The sequence below is a fragment of the Aquila chrysaetos genome, chromosome 10 (genome assembly GCF_900496995.4).
Source record: "Aquila chrysaetos chrysaetos chromosome 10, bAquChr1.4, whole genome shotgun sequence".
Lineage (NCBI taxonomy): Eukaryota > Metazoa > Chordata > Aves > Accipitriformes > Accipitridae > Aquila > Aquila chrysaetos.
Window position 1 is genome coordinate 10605275 of NC_044013.1, and position 22587 is coordinate 10627861.

The 22587-nt window shown below is 42.7% G+C and overlaps 2 protein-coding genes across 24 annotated transcripts in view; one reads left to right on the forward strand and one right to left on the reverse strand.

The window, feature by feature from the left end:
* Positions 1 to 22587, reverse strand: part of MCF2L2 (MCF.2 cell line derived transforming sequence-like 2) — a 188637-nt gene that overhangs the window by 71699 nt on the left and 94351 nt on the right. The gene's annotated exons all lie outside the window — the stretch shown is intronic.
* B3GNT5 (UDP-GlcNAc:betaGal beta-1,3-N-acetylglucosaminyltransferase 5) lies at positions 1150 to 22405 on the forward strand. Of its 8 annotated transcripts, none has more exons than XM_030027117.2 (3): positions 1150 to 1299; positions 12491 to 12661; positions 18064 to 22405. In XM_030027117.2, exon 3 carries the CDS (start codon positions 18396 to 18398, stop codon positions 19530 to 19532), a length of 1137 nt encoding a protein of 378 aa, XP_029882977.1. In that variant the 5' UTR covers positions 1150 to 1299; positions 12491 to 12661; positions 18064 to 18395; the 3' UTR covers positions 19533 to 22405. The 8 variants fall into 8 exon arrangements, with proteins under 8 accessions (XP_029882977.1, XP_029882973.1, XP_029882976.1 ...); XM_030027115.2 differs by lacking the exons at positions 1150 to 1299; positions 12491 to 12661 and adding exons at positions 13230 to 13885; positions 16038 to 16189; XM_030027113.2 differs by lacking the exon at positions 12491 to 12661.

Consider the following 22587-nt stretch of genomic DNA (forward strand, 5'->3'; position numbering starts at 1 on the left):
TTAACTGCTCAGGTTTTACCCTTGCTCTACTTTTGCTGGGTGCCCTTGACAATAGTATTCCTATCTCCGATTTTCTCCCTTGTGTGTAAAAAGAAAATAATTCCTCACCTCACAAAGATGTTGTCAGATTTACGGTTGTAAAGTGACAGACACTAATTGTCATGATATGCAGTAGTTAAATTTCTGTGAAGTCAATTATGAGGTCAGGAATGATTCAGGTCAATCACAGTCATGAGAAAGAATGGAAGATTCACAACAGGCTTGTGTTTGATATTTATGTTCAGCGAGAAATCTCAGATTTCCAATAAACCGTACAAGGTGCAGTGTTATAGTGGATTTCAACTTAATTGGAATGAGCTTTTTTTTTAACCTAGTTTTTCCCTTTACAAAAGTTTTGCAGAAGTGTATTTAAAGAAGGCACGTTCATAGTGCTTAAGTTTGGTTCTTTAAATACTTCCATCTCAGGCTACTGATCACAGAGATTGACTTATTATTGATGTACTTCAGTGAATCAGGCATTCCCCTCAAGATGATGCAAATAAGTCACCAAGGTTTGTGGGGAGGGTAGATGAGAAAAAAAAAAAAACCCTAGAACCCACTTTTCCTTCCTCCTCTGAAGATTTCCATCGAGAAAGTGAAATAAACAAGTCTCACCGTGACCTACAAACTACCCACCCTACAGTGAGATGTGATTTAGCACCTCGGAGACTTAGACCAACAATTAGCTAAACTTTCACCGTGTCCCCTAAGATATTTTTAAGATATAAGTAACTTTGAACTTTAAGAAACATTACTTGTGGCACTTTCGAGTGCCACTGCAAGACACCCTCTCCCCACACAACACGCTGCAGTCCCACCCTCACCCCGTCCCCGGGCAAGAGGAAGAGAAAACAAAGTAAAAATATAAAAATTGCACCAGACCGGGAGCATGGATCATCCCCAAGGCGCACAGTGCCGCAAGCGGGCAGGGTGTCTATAAACAGCGGGCCACGGGAGAGGCGGGCGGGCGGGCGTGCGGGGCCGAGCGGCCGGCCCGAGCCCCCAGCGCCGGCCCGAGCCCGCAGCGCCGGCCCGGCCCGGCCGTGCTGGGCGGACGGGGGAGGAGAGGCGGCGCCGGTGATTGGCTCTCCCGGCTCAGGCATCACATATGGGGCAGCGAGTCAATGAGGCAGCTCCGAGCGCGGGCTGGGAGGGCGGCCGCGCCGGGGCCAGTCCTCTTTCCTAAGCAAGCAAGCGAGGAAGGAAGGAAGGAAGCCAAGCAAGCGGAGGAGAAGGGAGGCTTGCTCTCCGGTTGTGTTGGTGAGATACGAGAATCCGTGCTGGGTGTCGTCCCCTCCCTTTCCCCCCCCCCCCCCCCCCCCCCCGCTTTCTAAGTTTGTTCGCTCGCGAAGAGCGGCCGGGTTGTTCGTTCCTCATTTATGTGTAAAGCGAGTAGCTGGGTAATTAAATTAGCGAAGGTGTTCTGTTTGCAGAGATGCTTTTTTTTTTTTTTTTCCTCGTCTCTGTCTGCCTTCAGGGACTCTAAGAGCTGGCCTATTCAGGGGAGGAGGGTGTCTCACTTTTCTGCGTTTCTGGAATTGCGGTTCCGTGCTTTGGGCAAACAAGTTTTCCAACTCTTTTGTTTCAAAGGTTTCTGCTACAGAGCGCATCCATTAACTCCGTACGCGATTGCCTTGCTCCTGACTTAAAGAAGGGTTTTGTCGGGGTTTGGGATCTCAAATTTCTGTAATAAACGAGACCCAAACTTCAGTGCGGTTTTAGCGTCTGTTTTGTGTAGCCTTCTAGCAGATTTCCCCCCAAATCTCTGATCGTTGTCTGGCAGTTGATTATATTCTTAAAAAAAAAAAAAAAAGCAGAAAGACCTCAGAAATTTTTTGTGGCTCTCTCAGGGTCTTTCTCATCCTCTGAGCCGTGAAGGGAAAACTTGCAGCCACTCGAGCACTGCAATGAAATAACTCATTCAAAGCAGTGCTGTTTCCTCCCGCCTCTTGTTCTGCCAGCGTCTCCCGGGTTCCTATTCCTCCCCGCAAAAAAAAAATATTTTTTTTTGCTACAGGAAAACCGTATTGTGTTTTTTTTGTCTTGTTTTTTTTCCTCAACTGTTCCCACCCAACAAACTCGCAAATCCGGCTTGGAGTTTCTCCGCTCGGCCCTGGGTTGCGACACGGGGACGCACCCCCGAAAGCGTTGGGGCAACCCTCCCGCCCTGGCCTCATTAGCGCCCTAATTCGTGCCGGGAGTTCCTCTCCCCGCTGGAAGCAGGCACGGAGGCTGCCGGCCGCCCTGCCGCTCGGCGGGAGCAGCCCTCCCCAGTACTAGTTTGGGGGACTCCGTAGGAAAAACCGGCTTGAGAGGACGCATTAGGCGGAAGGGGGAGACACTGAATGCTTTCCAAAAGCGCGTTTGCGCTAAGCAAAACTTTAAAAAAAAAAAAAGCCTCTCTTTTTCTTTGTTTTGTTTTGGTCTGTTCTCTTGGCCCGGCTGAGGACTTTCAAACCGTCGGCTGGGGGCGGCGGCCGGGAGGTGTGCGAGGGGAAGGGCCGGGCCGGTTCCCTCTTTTGTTTCCCCGAAGGGGCGCCCGCCAGCCGCATGGCCGAAAGCTCCCCTCTCTCCCCCTCCATCTCTGCCCCTTCGCCCCTTCCCATGCTGCTCCCGGGGCTCCGCGGATGCCCCGGGGGACGGGGATGGGGGAGGGCGGGGTGGCGTGAAAGCTAACGATCGATTTGCGCTAATTTCGGGATTCGCGGGGGTGCCGGGCGGCCGCTGCGCAGCCGCCGGGTGAGGCGCGGCGGCTGTAACAACAGGCGGCGGTGGGGGGCGGGACGACGACGGGGGACCTCTAGCCCACACCAGTGCGAGCTTGGAGTATTTTCGAGCCTCCCGGGCTTCAAAGGTTTTGGGGAGAGCTTGGGGTGCTCTTGGCGCCGAGCCGGGAGGCGGGTGTGGGGGGCGCGGGGCAGAGCCCCGGGCTCGGCCGGGCGGCGGGGGCGGCAGCCCGGAGCTCCGGCTGGAGAACGGGACGGCGGGGGCCCGAGGAAAGGGGTGAGTCGCATTGGCTCACCCTCACTGGCAGGGAGCATAGGAAACACCTCAGCTTTTTAGGAGAAGTAGCTTTGTTAACTGCTTCCGAGATGGATCTAGAGACGGGAGACTGGCTTTACTCCAGTGTAAGGCAATGATAAAAAGCCTATAATTCTATGCTGGCTACGCAAAGCAGTGGAGTACGTGCTGCTTGCGTGTGCTGCAGCATCCTCGTCTAGGGACTGCCGAGATTTATGCCTGAGGATCTCTTAGTGGTATTGTTGAAACTACTAGTGCAAGTGTTGAAATCTAGTTTGTATGATGCCGTCTTGTTCTCACTTCTCCTCCCCAGTTCTTGCGTTTCTCCTAGCAGTTGGAAAGGGAAAAGGATGGGGTTAGCAAAGGGGTAGATTGTTTTTAAAAAGGGGAAATAGTTGTAATCGAAGAGAGGATAAATGCCAGCTTTGTTTTTTTTCCTTTCTCCCTTGTTGAGCAGGGTAGGAGACATTAAATCACTGTTGGTAACAACAGCCGTGGAATATTCTAGCAGTATTCCAGAAGACTCGACTGTCACATAGAGCTGGGTGTTGCTCTGGTATTGTGGGAGTTACTGGTTGTTCTGCACAGAACTGGTTTCATAGAAGCCCACCATCTGTTATATACAGAAATGTAGTATCTCAGTAAAACTGCGGGCTTTTTCACTGGTAAGAGGTGAGGGGTTGGGGTGGGGTGTCTGTGTAGAAATGCAATAGCAGTATCTGCTTACTAGTTTTCTTCCACTAAGTGAATCAAAACTGTATCACTTGCTTCTTTCTCTAAGATCCTAAATTATTGAGAAGGAAACTGGTTGCTCATGCTGTCTGAAGCACTAGTTGGGACAGTCTCTCTGACATCTGGCCAAACTGGAGTAGTGAGTACTGAAGCTAGGAATGGTAATTCACCTCCAGATTAGAGAGAAGCATGTGGAAAACCCTGCAAGTCATTGCTTATCGTTTGAAATGCCAGTGGCTTATGTGTTTGGTGTTATTCTGCACCTACAGTGTTATGGCATCTAGGATGTACAAAGCATTGCCTCATCTCCCATGGTTATCAGTCTATGCCTGAGGAATTGTCTGGGTAATTCTTTAACTTGAAGATGTCGCTGACTAAAAGTACAGGAGGACTGAGAGGTTTTTGTTGTTGGGAAAACTTACTGTGGTTTTGCTGTTACTGTAGTACGTCTGCTGGGCCTTAGAACTGGCAGAGGGCATGGAGGGAACCAGAAAATGATGGATTAGCATTGCATTACTAGCTCTTCTTTCCATATGGCGCTTGCAGTTTAGTAAATTACCTTCCTCAGGTTCCTAGGATGTGCACATCTTGACTGAGGCTATCTGATTATTCAGCAGACCTCAGTAATAACTAATCTTGAAATTCCAGTGGAAAGCAGCATGCTCTACCTCTGTCAGGTTGGCCATAAGTGACAGCAGGATTTTCCACTGATACAGGAGACATTGCGTATTTGGAATCTTTGCAACAGTAGGGAAATTGTGGTCCAGATCCTGAACTGAGGTCTGTGCATTCCTGAGTCTTCAAAGACTGAAATAATAGTCATGGACACTTGAGAGGTGGTTTCACCTCTTTTATAAAAGTTTTGTGAATAGGGTGTTTGCCCTGGGCAGCAAGGGGGGGAATGCTATGGAAGGATCTTTGAAAGGTGGCACTTGAATTCTATAGTCAATGAGAGAAACACCGCAACATATGGAAACAGGACGATGAAACAACCCCTTTGCTTTGGAATTGCAGCTTTTTAGAATGAACCCGTACCAGTCCTAAAGTTTGTGTTGCTTGGGTGGCTGCATAGTCTGATCTTCAACTTAAATGGAATTGTGGCTTGGAGATGCTGCTGCTACATGCCCAAATAACTCAGAAAATCTAACAGATCCCAAGATGGCTTAACCTGTGGACAGATGACCTTGAAAGAAGGGAATGTTGTAAACAAAAGCAACTTAGTTTGAAGGACTGTTGAAGAGGGACATATATCTACATATTGCCAAGACCACAGACTGTAGGAGTTCCTGCCTTGCAGTGCAGAGCAAGTTTGCTTGCTGCAAACTAGTTTCATGAGGTCAGGCTTGACTCTCTGGTACCATTTCCAGATTGCTGGAGTCTTAAACTTGAGCGACCACACATTTTTATTCAAAACTCCCAGGAGTGCTGCCATGCTCTGAAGGTACACTGTCACCTTTCAGGTGCAGCAACTTTGAAATAAAGAACTCCTTTTATCAACACAGATCATATTGTTGGAGGTGCTTTGGGACATATTGGCAAAGAAAGGGATTTTAGCTAGTCCTCTGCATTTAGAGCTGGAGAAGGTTGCTTCAAATTGAACTTACTGTTGGCCCAGTAAGTCACTTTCTGTTCACATTTCTTCTGCTGCATCTTGCAACTTTCTTCCAGTTTCACTTCTGCTAAGACCTGAAGAGGCTTGTGCTGATTGACTTAAACTGGCCTTTTGTCTTAGGGCAGGAAACTTACAGTTTTTCTTGTTCTTTAAACTGTTACTCATCATACATCACCGTAGCCTCCCCCCACTTAGTTGTGTTTTGCCATGGAATATGACACAGACTGAGGATGGGTGGATTTTTTTACTCGAGTTGGTTAACTAAAGGAAGATTAGGCTTTCACTTTGCACGGTATACTGGGGTGTGTAATACATGTGTTTTATTGTTAAGGCTAGACAAAGTGCTTTTGCAACTCTTCCTTGTAACTTTCCTGACTTCTCAGTAAAATACTTATTCACTACATTTTTAGTAGGAAACCCTTATAGTGGGTAATAGGGGTGGCAAAGGTACTATACTTACAACTAATTCTTTTCTGAGATTCTGGCTGCTTTGTCCGCAAGACCCGAGTAAAGTCCTGTGGTAATTACAGCTACTGATTTTTCTATTGCATTTTTCTCAAAGCTCAGCTTTCTAGAATGATCAGACTCCTTTAATGGATGTCTTTGTTTTTCCTTCTGCCTTAAGTCATCCCTGTCTTGGGAGCAGAAGCTTACATCTTTGTAGCTTCCTTCTAGAGTCGACAGACTGGTGTCTTGTGGTCTGTCTCCCAATGAATTCCATTTGTAGTTTTTACTTAAATGTTTCACTAAACTGTCCTCACAGGAGTTCTTAATCTGGTGCTGTGTGTATACTAGTGCTGTATGTAGTTCAGTTATATTCTTGGCCTTACATTAGTCTTGCATAGAAGTGTGTGTGTGTATACATACACACCTATATACAACAGATGTATTTTTATATATATCAAAATATTATTTTTATTGGCTCTTCATGTTACTAAATCATGTGACCTACTATCCATTTCTCCTAAGCAGAGACAAGTACTTCCAGTTAAATGCAAATGCACAAGTTCCTTCATTTAATTTACAAAGACTAGTCTTAAGGAAATCTCACTGCTTTTTAAACGTGTTGGCAGTGTTTTGCAGCTCCTCTGTTTGACTTTTCTTATCTGATTTGAATCTTGAAGCTAGGCCTGAAGAATTTTTTTTAGTCCTCTGTTCTTGTTAAGGCCAGTGACTTGTTAGCAGCTCTCAGTGAGGGTACTTCAACTGTGGTAAGGTAGAAACAGCAGGATGCTGTTCTGGCGTTGCTACAGCTTACTGTATTGTCATGTTTCTCTGAAGTGCATGTGGGGGGTGATGATTCTTTTCGCTTTTCTGCCATGAGCCTGTGCTATTCCTATTCCCCATATTTCATAACAAAAAGCAGATGAGTGTCTCCTGTTCAATCCCTAGCCTTGTTGTGTTGCAGAAAAGGCTGTATAAAAGGCCAAAATTCTCCTTGGTTCCCACAGAAGTAGGAGGGGATTAATGGAATTCATCCCACCCAGTTTGCAGACAGGCTTAAACAAAGCCTTGCACCGCTATTATTCCAGCCAATCTTCAGTTCCTTTGTATATGCTGAAGTGGTTCTTGATCCATTTTATGATAAAATCTGAGATGTTGGTGTCTTTCTGGCTTGTTTGAAACAAACATGGAGACCCCCAACATGTGTGAAGGAGCCTTCTGTATTGAATCTGTTTTTAAATTTACAAAGAACTAAGCTTTTGATGTGAAATATTTTACTGTCTTGAAAACTATTTAAAATGTGAAAACTACATTAAAGCCTTGAAACTTATGCAGTCTTATAAAGTAATTTAAATAGACCTTAGCTTAACACTTCACTACTGAACTAAAGGAAAAGGTTAGCTAGCCATATGAATCCAGATCTTGTGGAAGTACTAAGACAGTGGTGCCTTCTGTCAGCAGCTGTTGCAAATGCAGAAAACATTCTCCTCTTTAGTCCTTTTTGGTAGCCAGCTCTTGCAGTATGCTTAGCTTTAGCAAAACTTTCTTTGCTGTTTCCTTTAACCCTCTCCCCAAACTGACAATCGCTCCCTGAGAAGTGGTATCTTTTGATAGAGATTGGAGAGCACAAACCTAACAGGTTTGGATGGTATCTGTTTGTTTGATAGGAGTTTGACTTTAGTCAAACTACATGTACCTCTTAATATAATGCTTCTAGCATGTTTTTTCAGTTTCAACCTTAAAACTATTTGGGGCTTTCTTATGCCGGTGAAGACTGTGCAAATGCTTTCAGAATTGCAGTCTGGAGGTTAGGACTTGGGAGAAAAGGACAGTCTGATGTGTTTGCTATTTCTAGATAATGATTTGCCTAAAGTTAGGGTGACTCTTTAATTGAATTCAAGGTGCTGTTTATGTAACTTTAATTTTAAATTCATTAAAAATGTAAGTTCTTCTGTTGGTGTATCTTGAATGACTAGTACTTCATGCTTCTATAGAAAATGTGTATATATACTGTATATATAGACTTCACTTTTATACTGCATTTGCATGTGTTGAAACAGTTTTAGCAAATTAGTGCTGAACTACCCCAAATGGGAATTAATCTCTTAAGAAAATAACTGAATTACAAGTGCTAAACAAGAGCAAATATATGGTCAGATAGGCTGCTTGCTTGATTCAAATAGATTAATTTCCTGTTGATAAAAGAAGACAACCCACTAGATGAGATTATCCAAGAAGCAGACAGGGTCACTAATAACTCTCCTCCTCCCTCAGCTTCGAGTAGAATACAACATTTCTCTCTTTCAGCTTAAGAGTTGTTGGCAGCTATGCACAGCAGTGAACAGGAGGGGGTGAGAATGAACAAGGCATGATTCTGTTAAGGGCCAAGGGAACTGAGTGTGCAATGACTATCTGTTCTTATGTGCTTGTAGATTGGTGGCTGTAAGGAAAGATGAATTGGCTTAAACAGTATTTGCTCTTGGTGATCTCGAGAGGAGGGCTTTGAAGTATTGTGGCAAAGGCAGCTCTGCTATGTTTGTGGGGGTGATGAGCCATTGGGGGTTATCTTAAAGAGGTTCTCTTCCTCATGATTTTTCACTCATCAGAAAGCTCATCTTTTAAATTTAATTATATATGCAGATGCTTTCTTAGATATTGATAGAAGTATTGTTTTTCTCCATAGAGCTGCTTGTTTTCTAGGCTGATTCTATAGTTGCTTTAAGAGTACTATCTTAAATTACTAGGACACCTTTGTGTGTAGGTGTGTGCTTTGCTTGAGGTACATCTCTGCATGGTGGATTCAGTCTAGCATTAGATCTTGTGCTTGCTGGGTGTGTATATGTGGTGGGGAAAGCATGGCCTTGAAACTGAAGACCTGCATACTTCCATAGCAATGGAGAAAATTAGTCTGTACTGTCTAGTATCCCTATGCATAGGATTGGGACCTGATTTGCTCCTTTATTTCTACAATGTGTACAAAAAACTGAAAAACAGGCTATGTTCCTGACTACATGACTTAGGTCATACAAGTGGAAGAGTTTTTAACAAAAGTGATGTTGGTTCTTACTGACCAGGTACTATTAGGATGGGAACCAGCACTAGTGTTCTGCAGCCCAGTTTCCTTGAACTGTTGTGTATGTGGTTTGCAGGTAGACAAGTAAACCTGCAGATTGTCTCAGAGGGCTCTACTTGTAGGTTTGGGAACAGAAACTACTGGAAGAAAATATTTGATGCGGAAAGGGGTGATCCAGGACTTCTGTCGTGCTTGGTTGTGTATAGAGTATAAATGGTATCTGGATGGTAAGTCAGCATGATACTTGGCTAAGGTTAATAAGCCATGCTTAAGAGAGAGGCAGGTTTTTGCAGCTGAACTGATTTGGGAAGTCTAGATGGGATGATACTCTGCTATGTGGACTCATGAGTTCACATATGTATGATCTGTACTAATTTAAATCTGGAAAGCACTAGTCTAATAGAACACTAAAAAAACCCCACCAGTTCCTGTACCCTGTCAGTTAACCAGTATTTGACTTGACTTTTTTTAATTCTAGCATGTTTTATCATCATTGGTCTAACTGAAGGAAAAAAACCACAGTGCTTTGGCACAAGAAACCCCTGCATTCTGATCTACAAATTGAACTTCCCATTTGTCTGTCTTCCTGCCTTAGTGCTCATGTGCTAGTGACACATGTAACATCCCAATTTTGACTGTAAACTCTTGCTGCAATATGGGAGGGAGATCCATCTGGAGTTTGATGCTGAATTGCGATCATAGGCTAAAGTATTGTCTGAGGAAGAGGGATAGATTGGAGAACAGATGAGAGAATATTTACTCTGGAATGGAAAACTTAAAACATGGAACTAGGATAGCAAAGTCTAGCATGGTTTAAAATGGCCATGGTACAACACTGTTAGCCTTCTGTTTACATGAGGCCTTTACTAGGCAAAAAAAAAAAAAAGTTTCAAAGTAAGGCCCCATAGAAAGGCAGCTTAAACTAGTCTTCTTGCAATTAGTTGTGTCAGTCTTAAATTTGATGACTTTTAGTTTGGCAGCTAGCTTGGAAAAAAACCTGCTTCAGATAGTTGTTCAGCTTGATCTTCAGGTATGGCCTGTAGACTGGAACGGAAATCACCTTAGGTTTGTGGGGAAAATAGGCAGGAAATAACATCTCTAGATCTAGCTGCAAATAAATATCTGAATGGGCTTAGTTAAAACAGGCAGCAGAAAGAATTACTGATTAGCTGGGGCTGTGATGTTGTAGCTCTTCAACATGCTATGAAACAGATTCAGCATTAGTGTGTAATTAGAGAATTTGCATTCTCTTGTCTTCAGTGTTGAGCTTTGGACTGGATCCTTAACTGCTTGATACTTCACAATTGCTTTCTCTGGTATGGGGAAAACAGTTTTCTTCAACCTTCAGCTCAAAGCTTGCCATGTGTAATGGGATGTCATTCTTGCAAGGTTGTCTGAAATACACTTTTGTAAAGAGGTGAATACACTAATGTGGGATAGAAAGCAGTGGCAAGCTAGCCCTCTTTTTTTTTTTTATTGCCTTTTGTGGTCCTCACCCACTTCTGCGCAAGGTCTATTTTATAATATTCTGAGGTTAAGTGCTACATAGTCAGTAGCAAATTCTTTACACCACTTGTACAGAGGCTTCCAGATATGAACAGAAATGATCTACAAAACTGGTAGGGGTGGGGAAGCTTTCTAGAGGCTGTAAGAAGAGCTGACTGAAGTCTCACTCTGAAGCAGAAAGACTAGTGCTGTGCAAATGGGTTTGATTCTTAAGCTCTGCCATCCACACCTGATGGGGTAACATTAACAGCTGCAGTTAATGTGCTCTGCCCCTTTGCTGCATATTTTTGCCTTAGTACATGAGAGTTGAAAGGAATGTGTACCAATCTGGCACGTCTTTAAATACTGGCACTGTAAAAGGCAACTTACATAAATGCAGACTGCTGTTCAGTATAGCCTTAGAGCTCATCACTGGCATCTGCCAGAACAGATGCGATGGGTTGTACAATAGGTACCATTACGGCCTTTGTAGCTATGTCTTAGAGCTCTGACTTGCCTGCATGGAAGTTAAGTGCTTAACTTAGTCACTCTTCTCAGAAACTGAGGGCATGCGGCCTCAATCCTGTTAGACTCTCAAACTTCAGAAAGTTATCTTCACTGTCAGTACAAAGAACTGGCTCTTTTCACTCAATCTGCTGCACACAAAGCAAAGAATTTCATGGTGGTGCTTGTGTGTTTTGTGCAAAATCCCTTGAACTGACTCATATTTTGGAGGCTTTCATTCTGGAAAATGCAGTCTTCCCTTCTAGCTTGTATGGGGAAGAGTTTGCAGTGGATATAGCAGGTTAAAGCAACTGAAAATTGCAGTCTAAATGTAGGCTGGTGCTTGAAAGATGTGGTCCTGCTCCTCTCCTGCTGCCTGCACAGGAACTGTTTCAGGAAACTGATCCTGATGAAAGCAACTTAAGAAGGCAAGTCTGTCCATTCTGGCAGATGCTTCCATTTAGACTTGCTTGTAGCAGCTGGGAAGCTTGCTGCTCATTTTGGGGGAAGCTGAAGAAATCACCCTCTTCCTTTCCACCCAGAGTTACACCAAGTGCAAAACCTCTGTAGAAACTAAATCTCCACTGGTAGTTAGCTGTTTCCTGGCAGTGTTAAGCATTTACAACCTGTTTCTGCTTCCAGCCCTGAAGGAGTTGAAAAGCTTTACTCCACTGCCATCTGATGTGTTGCCATCCTTTGAATTTCTCTGCCAATGAACACTTCAGAGATTGCCCCAGCACTTACAAGTGTTACACATCAATGGGAAGCAGCAAGTGGTCACAGCTTTCAATGTCTCGTTTTTCTACATGCTGCTGTTAGTTATTTCTGATACAAAGCTCTCCTGGAGAAATTGCTGTACTTCAATGCCTGCTTTTTTTAATAAGGGGGCTGCTCTTGACTAAGCAACTTCAGAATCATTTAAGGAGTTCATGTTCTGGAAGGTGTTGGATGTGCAACTTCTGAAAATCAGGTGTCTGTTCAATCTGAGAAGTTCTCAACACATGCACAAAAAGCATCTAAGAATGTTGATTCTACCATCTCAGGAAACTGTACCCTGACTGCAAGTTGCAGGCAAACTAAAAATACTTGCAGGCAAAGCCTGCATATGAGATTGCAGAAAATGGGTTAAATGTTCTTGAAACAATTTTCAAAGCTACTGTCAGTCATCCCTGCATTAATGTTCCTTATTGATGCAACATCCATGACCTGACTCCAAACTTTTCATAGATCCTTACAGCACTAGACTTTCTTTTTGTTAATCCCATTGTCATTGTGACCGTATTTTCCTACAGGATACCTGTCCAAATTGACTTCCATTTCTCACCAGTGTTGTACAGAACAAGGTATAACAGTAGAAGTTTTCACATTCCTTGAAATTATTTTCTTTGCAGGCTGTGTGCATGTGCTTTCTTACCACCTTGGTGCTTGTGAACTATGTAGGAAGGAAGGCTTAGCTAAGTACCTTACTGTATCTTTTTTCCTTAAAATGACCTTTTTGACTCTAAAACAACCTAAAATGTCACTATGGCAGGAAATCCTGGAAGTGTCAGGGGTGTAACTTGATCAGTGTTTCTGTTCAGTTTTCTTTTGTGATACAGCTCATATATGAGGAACTTGAAGATTAGTTTCAAAGCAACTTCTTAACGTATAAGAAGTTCTTCAAATACTGGGAAGTGAAGAAGGAGGACATAGGCCCTGGTAGAGATGACAGACAGCATGACTTGTGAAGATGTGTCAGCAACAGAAAAATGGTAAGAGGAACCTGGGTTACATAATCTTGTAGCTAAAGCTGTAAGCAGTAATGTCCATTCAGGCTTTGCTCCCATTAATTTAGGCACATACTTTCTTAACCTTTAGTCAGTCAATCAGAAGGGAAAATGTTGATAAACATGTAATTTTGTATTTTGATGGCTTATTTGATGTGCTAAATTGACTAGATTTCCTTCAGTCTTTTGGTGTAAGCAGTACATAAATCAGTACTGCTGGAGATGGAAGAGTTCAATTTCATAGGAATTATAACTGTTTAAATTGCTCAGAAACCAAACGTTGCAAAAAAGTTTTAAATTCTGCTTAAACAAAACTCTCAAACATGACAAAACGTGTTCTTTGAACCCTGTAGCTCCTTTCTAAATGGATTTTGAACGCTTCAAGAAAATCCAAACCACTCTTTTCAGGATTGTTGCATTGTTATGCTGGGCTTGACAAATCTGTCTGAATTCAAATCCAGGCAGTACTAATCTTAGTCCCTGTAGCTTTAACTGCAGCATGTCTGCTTCTGTCACCTCTATGGTTGGTCACATTCCTTTAGTACTGTAGAAGTGGTGTTGCAGCTTAGGTCCATGTGACATCTGAAGTCTTCCAGCAGGAGGGAGCATCCTTGCAATGTGCCTTTGAACCTGGACATCCTAATCCACTAATCAAACAAGCTGATCTGGAACAGCTCATGTGACAGGACTATCCTGACTTTAGACCAAAAGCCTGTCTTAGGGCTTCAAGTTTTCTGTAGTAACACAGAGCCTGGTAGTAGACCTAGCATTGAAAAGACTGAAAGCTTTAGAAACAATGTGTGTTACATCTGATTCTACAAAGGAAACCTTTGAGTCCTGTTGTGCACTTAGGTTAGGCTCTAGATACAGCTTGACCTGAATTAACCGCTTCTGATACTTCCTTTGGGGTTTCAGCAGATTGCCTTTTGAGGGGAAGAGGTTGGGAGGAGATGAATTTGGCTTGTTGAGCAGCTATATAAGCTCCAGTGCTGTTGCAATCTGTGGAAGGTCCATGTAGCGAGGACAAGAGGGCAGGGTTGGGGGAAAAGCGAGTGCAAGGCTGTCCCCAACTGGCAGCAGTAAGCTTTTGATTGAGCTCAACCATCACATGGAACTGCACCTGTAAACTAAGTGGCTCTTGGCACAGCCAAGGACAAGATGTGGACATAGACATCAGCAGCTCTTCAGATGACTTCTCTTTGAAACTAGGTAATGTTTGAGGTGTTCTTTCTTGTACATCTTCTGAACTTTCTTTATTCAAGAGTTGTTGATATGAAAGGGACAGTTGCTACAAGCAGATAGTAAAAAAAAAAAAAAGTTCTGTTTATAATAGTGTTTCGTGGAATATCCTGCATTGCCTGGGAAACCTACTTGTGACCTAAACTTACCTTCTGTCCTAGGAAGAAGGAGTGAAAAATAACTATACATTATGATCTTTGTCCTAAAATACACATGATGCAGGGATGTGGTATATCAGATCTATTACAGATTAATTGAAGCCCAGCCTGTGTATTGTACTCCATGACAGAATTTGTAGCTGGGAGTTGTGGGGTGTTCTCTCTGGGCAGTCTTAGTTGGTCTCTCTTGGGTTTAGGTTTTTATCAGAGTGGTGGTAGTTGGGGAAAAAAAAATCTCGATGTTGGAGTGTCTTTTGTGTGAATGTTGCCTCTTCATGGCTCTTCCGGTGAGGGTCTGTCTCTCTGGTGTTTCATGTCTGAGGTGTTTCTGTGTTTCTTTAGGGTCTTTCTTGTCTGCCTCTCCTCAGTGGACTTTCCAAAACTGTTCTAATTCTATCCTGAAATTAACTTCATACTGACTTTTTTCAACTATTGACTTCTGTGGACATCTAAGTAGCTCTCTGAGGATCTGCTTTTCTACAGTGGTCACTCTACAAACTATTGAGTTTGCATAACAAACTCTACTAGCTCCACTTTCATCCCACAATGTATACTGAATGCAAAATGCAGAATTGTAAACAGTTACTACATTCAAATGGTAGTCATGCTTGTTGCAATACTGAAAGGTTAAATAACAAACCCCTTTAGGAAGGGTAGGGCTGCTGCAGGATGAAAAAAGCTTGCAGTACTTGCAAATGGGGAAGACCACATACAGTTGTGAATCCTCAGTCTACCAGAAAGGGAGGCAGCTACAGGAACCGTGTATGTGCTTGGTTCTCCCAGTCTCTCTCCAATCTCTGGGTGGATCTAAAAGCTTCTGAGCCACAAGTAAGAAAATGCACACCAAGAGGCAAAACACCTTAATTATGGTCAGAAAAATGACTGTCAAACATGGTTTTATCTCTGTTCCATGATGTTTCCTTATGCTAGGGAGAATGCATTGGTGTGTTGTGTGGTTTTGTTTTTTTCTTTTCTCAGAATTATGAGAATCAGTTGGCTTTTAATAGCTCCTGTGGTGACTCAACCTGCTCTCCTGTTAAGGGAAGGAGAGCATGACTAAGCCCAAACGATGGGTGTTGCAAAGGCGCTATAAAAAGTTCTGACAATGAAGGAGACTCTACTTGTGCATTGGCACCTTCAGTGCAAATCTCCAGGCTTTTTTTGGAGGGAGATGGGGTGGTGGTGGTGTAGGTATAGGCCTCCTTAAATTTCATCAGTATTGCTCATCAATAATTGCATTTTAAATTTTTACTTGGGGGGTATGTTCTGAGGAGGATTCTGAGCAACTTCTGTCTACTAAAGACTGATCTAATTCCCCTGAACTAGATCAAGGAAATGACAGACCAGACTGTTCTAGCCTGTAGTCAGTTGATCTTATGGCTTGTTTTTTTTTTTCTTCAAAGAAAAGCTTAGGTTTTCTTTCCAGCATCTCTGACTTCCAGGAGGGGGGTGCTAGGGAGCAGAAAACTTAGTCTATGTGCATCTCTTGTCCCCTGCTGTCTGCTCCATAATTAAAGCTGTTTCCATGGTGACTTCTGTGGTTTGGGGTTTTTTCTTTTTTTTTTTTTTGCGGGGGGGGGGGGGGGGGGTCTTCTATTCTTCCCTAGTGGCAATAAATGCCATGCAGTTTAGTTTCACTGCTAGTCTTCAATGATCTCTGTCACTTTGTATTTGTGATGTTGACTGTTGTCCCCTCTTACCAGATGATGTGGGCAATTGTAGACCTGGCAAAACATCTTATCCAAGTGTAATCTAAAAAAGTTTTATTTGGTGACTAGGATTCCTGTGCTTACCAAGTTAAACTGTTTCAAGTGGTTAAACAGATTGCCTTGTGCTCCCTTTACTGTCAGAAAAGTCAGTCAGCTGCTTTTAAGCTATCATGATGGCAGTGGGCAACCCAACCACCTAGGCTGAGCGTGGGTTTTTTTTTTGTTTTGTGTTTTTTTTTTTTTTTGTTTCTCCAGACTTTGTAAACTTAATTGGGAGAGATGATGCTGCAGCATTTGTGCTAACTGGCCAACTTCACGCAGAGTACAGATTTTTGGAAAAGAGCACAAATAAGCATCTAGGTCAGAGGGGAAAACCAGAACTTATCCTTACTCTCAGGAAGTAGCAGGTATTTTCAGACCCACTTCTCCAAAAGGAGCTATCAAATGTCTGGGTTTCTGTAACACTCCAGCTTGTCTGCATCTCTGCTTCATCTGAAACAAGAGTAAGCTTTGCAAGAGCGTTCTATTGTAAAGTTGCTGAGTTTATAACTCTGACGTGCATTGTTTAACTTCATGTTTCCAAAATAAAAAGGGTTTAAACTGATACTATAAAAAGAGCTGACTGACTTTTATTCACCAAACTGCCCATACAGCTTTTCTGTTATGCACTACGATCTGTGAGCCTCAACTGCACCAATGCACAGTTTCCATCACCATTTCCATTTTGAGCAGCCAGTCCCCTTCCTGTGGTAGATAACTACACCACAAAATTGCTCTAAGTTTCCTTAGCTCTGTATAGTCTGTTGCCTTGTCGTCATCCTATCTAGCTGCAAGACCTTAGATGGGTACAACAACCTCAAAACACATGTTGCATGTTTCTTCTAACGTAATAGTGATAGCTTGTGTTCTCTTGCTCCAGGGGTTGTGTTTCTGTGCAAGAAGTGCTTAGCTTGTGGGGTGCATTCCTTATGGTGCTAGTCCTACACTTGTTGCTTGACAGAGAGCTCGCTCTGTTCTCGTGTTTTTATGGGATGAACAAATGGCTGCTACTTCAGCCGTTCTTGTTTATTAGGTAGGGGAGACAACTCTGGCTACAAGAACTGAATTTTACAAACTGCAGGGTGAGAAGGCTGGGCTTGCATGGCTTTTTGTGCTTTGGATTCTTTTCTTCACTAAAACCCTAGTTGGTAGCAGAGATGGTGGCGCTGCAGTGTTAGCTGTCTGGCCTTAATAGGTAGGTGTATCGGTGACTGAGGGGTGCCTAACTGGAGAGTCTGCAGTCCTGTGTGGTGTGGCTTGCTGCATAGCCTACATCTTAACCATAGCTCGGGTACAAACAACTTCCATCTGCGCCATCGGCTAAGAAGAAGATGTCCTAACCTGATAGGTGGGATATGTGGTAACGGGTGCCGCCGGAGCACAGTTGTAGTAGTGGTGCTTTTCAGCCTGCCTCAGGCAGCAGCTTCCCTTCAGCAAGCCTGCCCGTGGGGCCGAGGGAGGAGAGCCGTGCCGCCCTGGGGCTCCGTGGCCCGGGGCGGGGAAGGTGCTGGGCGATGAGGCCGTTGCGGCCCTACCAGGGCTGTGGGGGAGGAAGGCCCGGTACGGGCAAGGGGAGCCACGGAGGTGGCACCTTCCCTCAGGGCAGAGGCTGCGGCCCCCTGAGGAGCCGGGGCTGCGCTGAGGCACGGGCGGCCCTGCCTAACCTGCCTTCAGCCAGACTGGAGCGAGGGCTGCCTTGCTCGCCTCCTTTCCAGTCGGCTCCGGCCCCTTCTCGCAGGGAGCCTGGCTGAGCGGACGGGCGGTGGCTGTGAGGGAGGCGAGGCCTGTCGGGGCAGGCTCTGGCCGTTGCGGTGGCCCGGTGCTCCCACATGCGGGAGCAGTCGCAGGTCTCTGCGTGGGTCTCGGTTTTTAATAGGCTGTCCGAAGGCAACTTGTAAATTCGGTCATTTGTAGGGCGTGGGTTCCCTCCTGGCTTAAAGAATTTAAACAGAATGTTGTCATCCGTTGGTTAACGGCAGTGGGCTTGTCTAAGAAAGAGTTTCTTGTGTCAGAACTGAAGCCTCTGTGTCAAGTTCCCCTTCTCCTTCGTGTTTGCTCTGGGCCACTGACAACTGCTAACTTGCTGCCAGTTTTTTTGGGGGGGTGGGGGGGGGTGGTAGGTGGGTGGTGATGGGGAGTGTCTGAGTAGTCAGCTCATGTTTGTGACCAAACTTAAACCCAGATGTGTTAATATCAGCTCACTAAAACTTTTCTCCTCTCCCCCCGCCCTTACAATTGGTAGGTATTCATCTTCATGAAGGAAAGAAACACATGAGAAGATCCAATTAGAACTATAGTGTTCAATTCAAGATGCCCCAAAAGGAAAATACTCATCTGCAAGTCTCATCTTTCAACAGTGTCTGCATTCTTTCAATCAAAGAAAAATGTTTTTTGAGAAAGATGACTTGTGAAATCTGTGAACAAAGCTGAATGAAAGGATACTGAATGACAGACAACATGCCTTACAATGGACACTTATCTTGAAGGGGTGACACTGTGCTCTTAAACTAAAACACAGGCACTGTGAAAACACTGATCCTGAACAAGAATAAGGATTATAGAAACTGCATCAGAATGTTTGTTAGTCCCAGAAGAGTCAGAAAATGCCATTTTTTGCAGATATTTGCCACTTGCTTCATACTGTGTCTCATGATTTTTTGGGGACCGTTTGATAATCACATTGTGAGCCATATGAAGTCCTATTCGTACAGATACCTCATAAATAGCTACCATTTTGTGAATGACAGCCTGTCTATCAACAGGGATAACTTGGACAGAGTATCAAGCTACCAGTACTTGATCAACCACAGAGAGAAATGTCAGCAGCAGGATGTCCTTCTCCTGTTGTTTGTGAAGACTTCTCCCGAAAACCGTCATCGGAGGGATGCAATTAGACAAACTTGGGGTAATGAGAAGTATGTTCGTTCTCAACTTAATGCCAACATTAAAACTCTTTTTGCTTTAGGACAACCAACAGATCATCTGCAGCAAGCACAGCTGCAAAGAGAACTTCAGCTGGAAGACCAGAAATACAATGATTTGATTCAGCAAGACTTCTTGGATACTTTTCACAATCTTACTCTTAAATTGCTTTTGCAGTTTAGCTGGGTGAATGCCTACTGTCCTCATGCCAGGTTCATTATGTCTGCAGATGATGATATATTTATCCATATGCCAAATCTTGTTGCTTATCTCCAAAGTCTAGCACAAATGGGTGTTCAAGATCTCTGGATTGGTCGTGTCCATCGTGGATCCCCTCCCGTAAGAGACAAGAGTAGCAAATACTATGTTCCATATGAAATGTACCAGTGGCCCTCTTATCCCGACTATACAGCAGGAGCTGCATATGTAATATCAAATGATGTAGCAGCTAAAGTATACGAGGCTTCATTGACTCTCAATACGAGTCTTTATATAGATGATGTTTTCATGGGTCTCTGTGCCAATAAAATGGGAATTGTACCACAATATCATGTATTTTTTTCTGGGGAAGGAAAGGCTCCATATCATCCCTGCATTTATAACAAGATGATGACATCTCATGGGCATGTAGATGATCTTCACCAGCTCTGGAAGCAGGCTACAGATCCCAAAGTTAAAAAGTTTTCTTCAGGGATTTGGGGTAGAATATACTGCAGACTAGTCAATATTGTGCTTCTCTGTAAACTGTATTATGAGGACACGTATCCTTGTTCAGCTGCATTTTCGTAATACTTGAATATCTGCGTTGAAGATCCACTGAGCCAAAACAGAGCAACAACTTTTTAGCTGTTTATTCAAAATATATGTAAACATGGAAAGATGTAAAACTTAAATGTGAATAGTTTTGGGAGAGCAGGGGGGAGGGGGAGGGAGATGGTCCCAAATTCTGTTCAGAAACTCCTATTGGAATAGCTCTCCTACTGTACTGCAACTTTTTACATTGTAGCCTGTTTTTTTTTTTTTTTTTTTTTTTTTTACACTCTTCAAGGGATGCAAGTCTGGATTAAATGAACTATAATGGACTTGACTTCTAGACTTTGAAATGCTTGGTGAAAATGTCTGTTACTTTGAACTTGTCAGTAAGTCTTAGCTTTTTTAAAAAAAAACTTAATGTGAACTAAGGCACGTGATGGTAAAAAGAAAATCTGCTATATCAAAATGGAGTAGACCTTTCAAAATATGAGGAAAATAGAACTTCTGACTTCATGACTGAGACTATTGCAGTAGTTTAAGGCAATGTAAATCGGTTACAAATATTTGCCATTTCTCAATGCTTCACTGAAGGTCTGGACCTGCACAATTGACACAGTGCTAGAAGTGAAGACCTGCTACAATCTTTTTCTCAGAGCTGCCTGAATCTTTGAAATAGAGAAACAGTGTTTGAGTGCCCTTTGACTTGGTTAAGTAACAAAAAGGGAGCTATCTTTAGGTCAGGACTGAACTTGAAAGGATAAAAATCAAATATTACTCATGTAATGGTTTTGCTAACCTTTCTCTGCCTTCTGAAAACTGAAGCGGTATATTTAAACAGTCCAATCTTTAATAAGCAAATAAGCTAAATGAGTTTTCTTTTAACAATGCTTCTGCTTTCCAACATTCATGGTTCTAAAGGTGAAAACCAAGCAAAAGTCCCTGAGAATGTTACTTATAGTTCATTTGAAGCTGTTAAAGACTTCAAAAAAGCAAAATTTCATGCTTGTACTAACAAAGAGGGAGGGTGTTTTCTGCACAAAGTTTGACTTCACAGTGAAGGGCGAGGGAGATGTTGAGCCACAGAAACTCAGTAAACAAATGAAAATCACTGAAATATTTCTCCTGAAGTCTTAAGCACAAGGTTGTCTTTAAAATTTCAGGGTAGTTTGTGTCCACAAAGCCCTTTATCTTTAAAATGTATTTCAATGTTAATATCACCTGCAGGAGGAACAATACACCTGTGCATTGTAAATGAGGATAGAACTAAGTGATGCTCAAACTCCAGCCATTATGAGTTGTACTGTGGTGCCATATAAATATCATAGAGAACCAAAGTTCTAGGATGTCTGCAGTCTTTTCTTGTATAGCTCACTAACAGTGTTTTCACAAACTCTCAGGACAGCTATTTTAGTTGCTAGTTGCCAAACCTGTGGTAGTTCTTCCTGGAGTGGACACACAGCCCACACAAGGTATGGTCAGATATTGCTTGTGAACTGATGTGATGCTGGAACAAGTTCTAGTGTGGACAGTGTCAGAAAACTACTTCTGAAAGCTTGAATGAGTCATGCTTATCAGTAGAGCAATAACAATGCAAAAGCTCACAAGTTATCAAGCATCTGTTGGAAATGTGCTAATTACAGGAGCAATACTACTTGCTTTTCCTGTCTAAGACTAGCCTTTTTTTTTCTGCCTGAAGTTTCTTGCTCTGTGGAGCAGTGTCTCACTTGATCTGTGTCTTTGGACTTTACTGTAGAACAGCTATACAGGACTTGGCAGTTTTAAGCTACAAGTAAGTAGTAAACTTTTGTTTAAATAATTGCTACTGCTCTTGGAGCTGTGCTGCAGGCTTTAATGGTTTGGATGGCTAATGGTATATGTTAGCATAGACAGAATCCAGGAGTGAGCTTGCTGACTGTCCTCTAAGCTGCCATTTCAGATGGATGGTAGGTAGCCACTGGAATTAAGTGAAATATGTAACTGTCTATAATTGTTTTCCAGAAGGAAAATAATAAGAATCCTAACTGGACCCAAATGTTGAGTATATAAAGAGCCCACAAATATATCATTTACCAGTGTCAGAATGATTGAAGAATATAACAGCTATACTTTCAAAAGAACAAATCCTGGTTTTGTTATTGCCGATACAGATTGATTACAGTACTGAGGATGTGTGGTTTTTAAAAGAAAAAAAACAAAACACAAGACAACCCTAGATCTATATAACCTATTGACTTATAGAGAAATAAATGCACATATAGAGAAAGTAGTATTCTGTACTGAAGGAAAGCTGCTTCATCAGATCTCTGACCTGTTGTGAGCCGTTTAAATCAACAAGCTGCACAGCAAAACTGCACTACTAGAAAAAGCCACCCTGTTCACTGTAGGGAAGGAGGGTCTTCATATGCAGTATGCAATCAAAAGGTACTATTAAGACTACGATTTTTTCCAGCATAACTATGTATTGGGATTTATTGTTTTCACTCATACAAGCAAAGGTAAAGTAAGTAGCTTAAACTTCTATATGGTAATGACCTAGCTAACATCTAAAACACTGTTTAAATGTAGTTTGCCGTTATCTGAAAGTCACTTTTGACCGTTGAAATACTTTGTTTTACAGCTGGTTTGAGTTTTGTTTGGATTGTTTCTTAAGCTTAAAAGGGCCTTGATGTTTGTAGTATGCATTTTCTTTTGCTGCAGTGAAAAGAAGTTGCTTGTTGAATAAAAAGGAAAGCATGAATGCACTCCTTTCAGAAAAATGGAGATGCTAGAAAACTTCTTATTTTCTGGTTCTAAACACTGACTTAAGATTTGTACACCTTTATCTGGAACCTTTTTTTAACAATAGTCTCGGTGCTCCAATGCAGGGCTGTCAGGTTTTACTTCTACAAATAAAACTGTATCAGCCTGAATGGTCACTCCTCATTAAGAGTTTGACATTGTTGCACAGCATATTTAATGCTAAAATTGTTTTTACCTGTTTGTTTGGTTTGCATCAGTTTCCCTTTGATATTACTAATTTTTATACAAAGTATTCAATATTTATTCTTAAACTTTGCTCTGTACCACAAAAAGACAATTGTTTTGTAAAATT

Coding starts and splice junctions, on each gene's coding strand:
- B3GNT5 (XM_030027117.2), top strand. CDS start 18,396: ATGTTTGTTAGTCCCAGAAGAGTCAGAAAATGCCATTTTTTGCAGATA.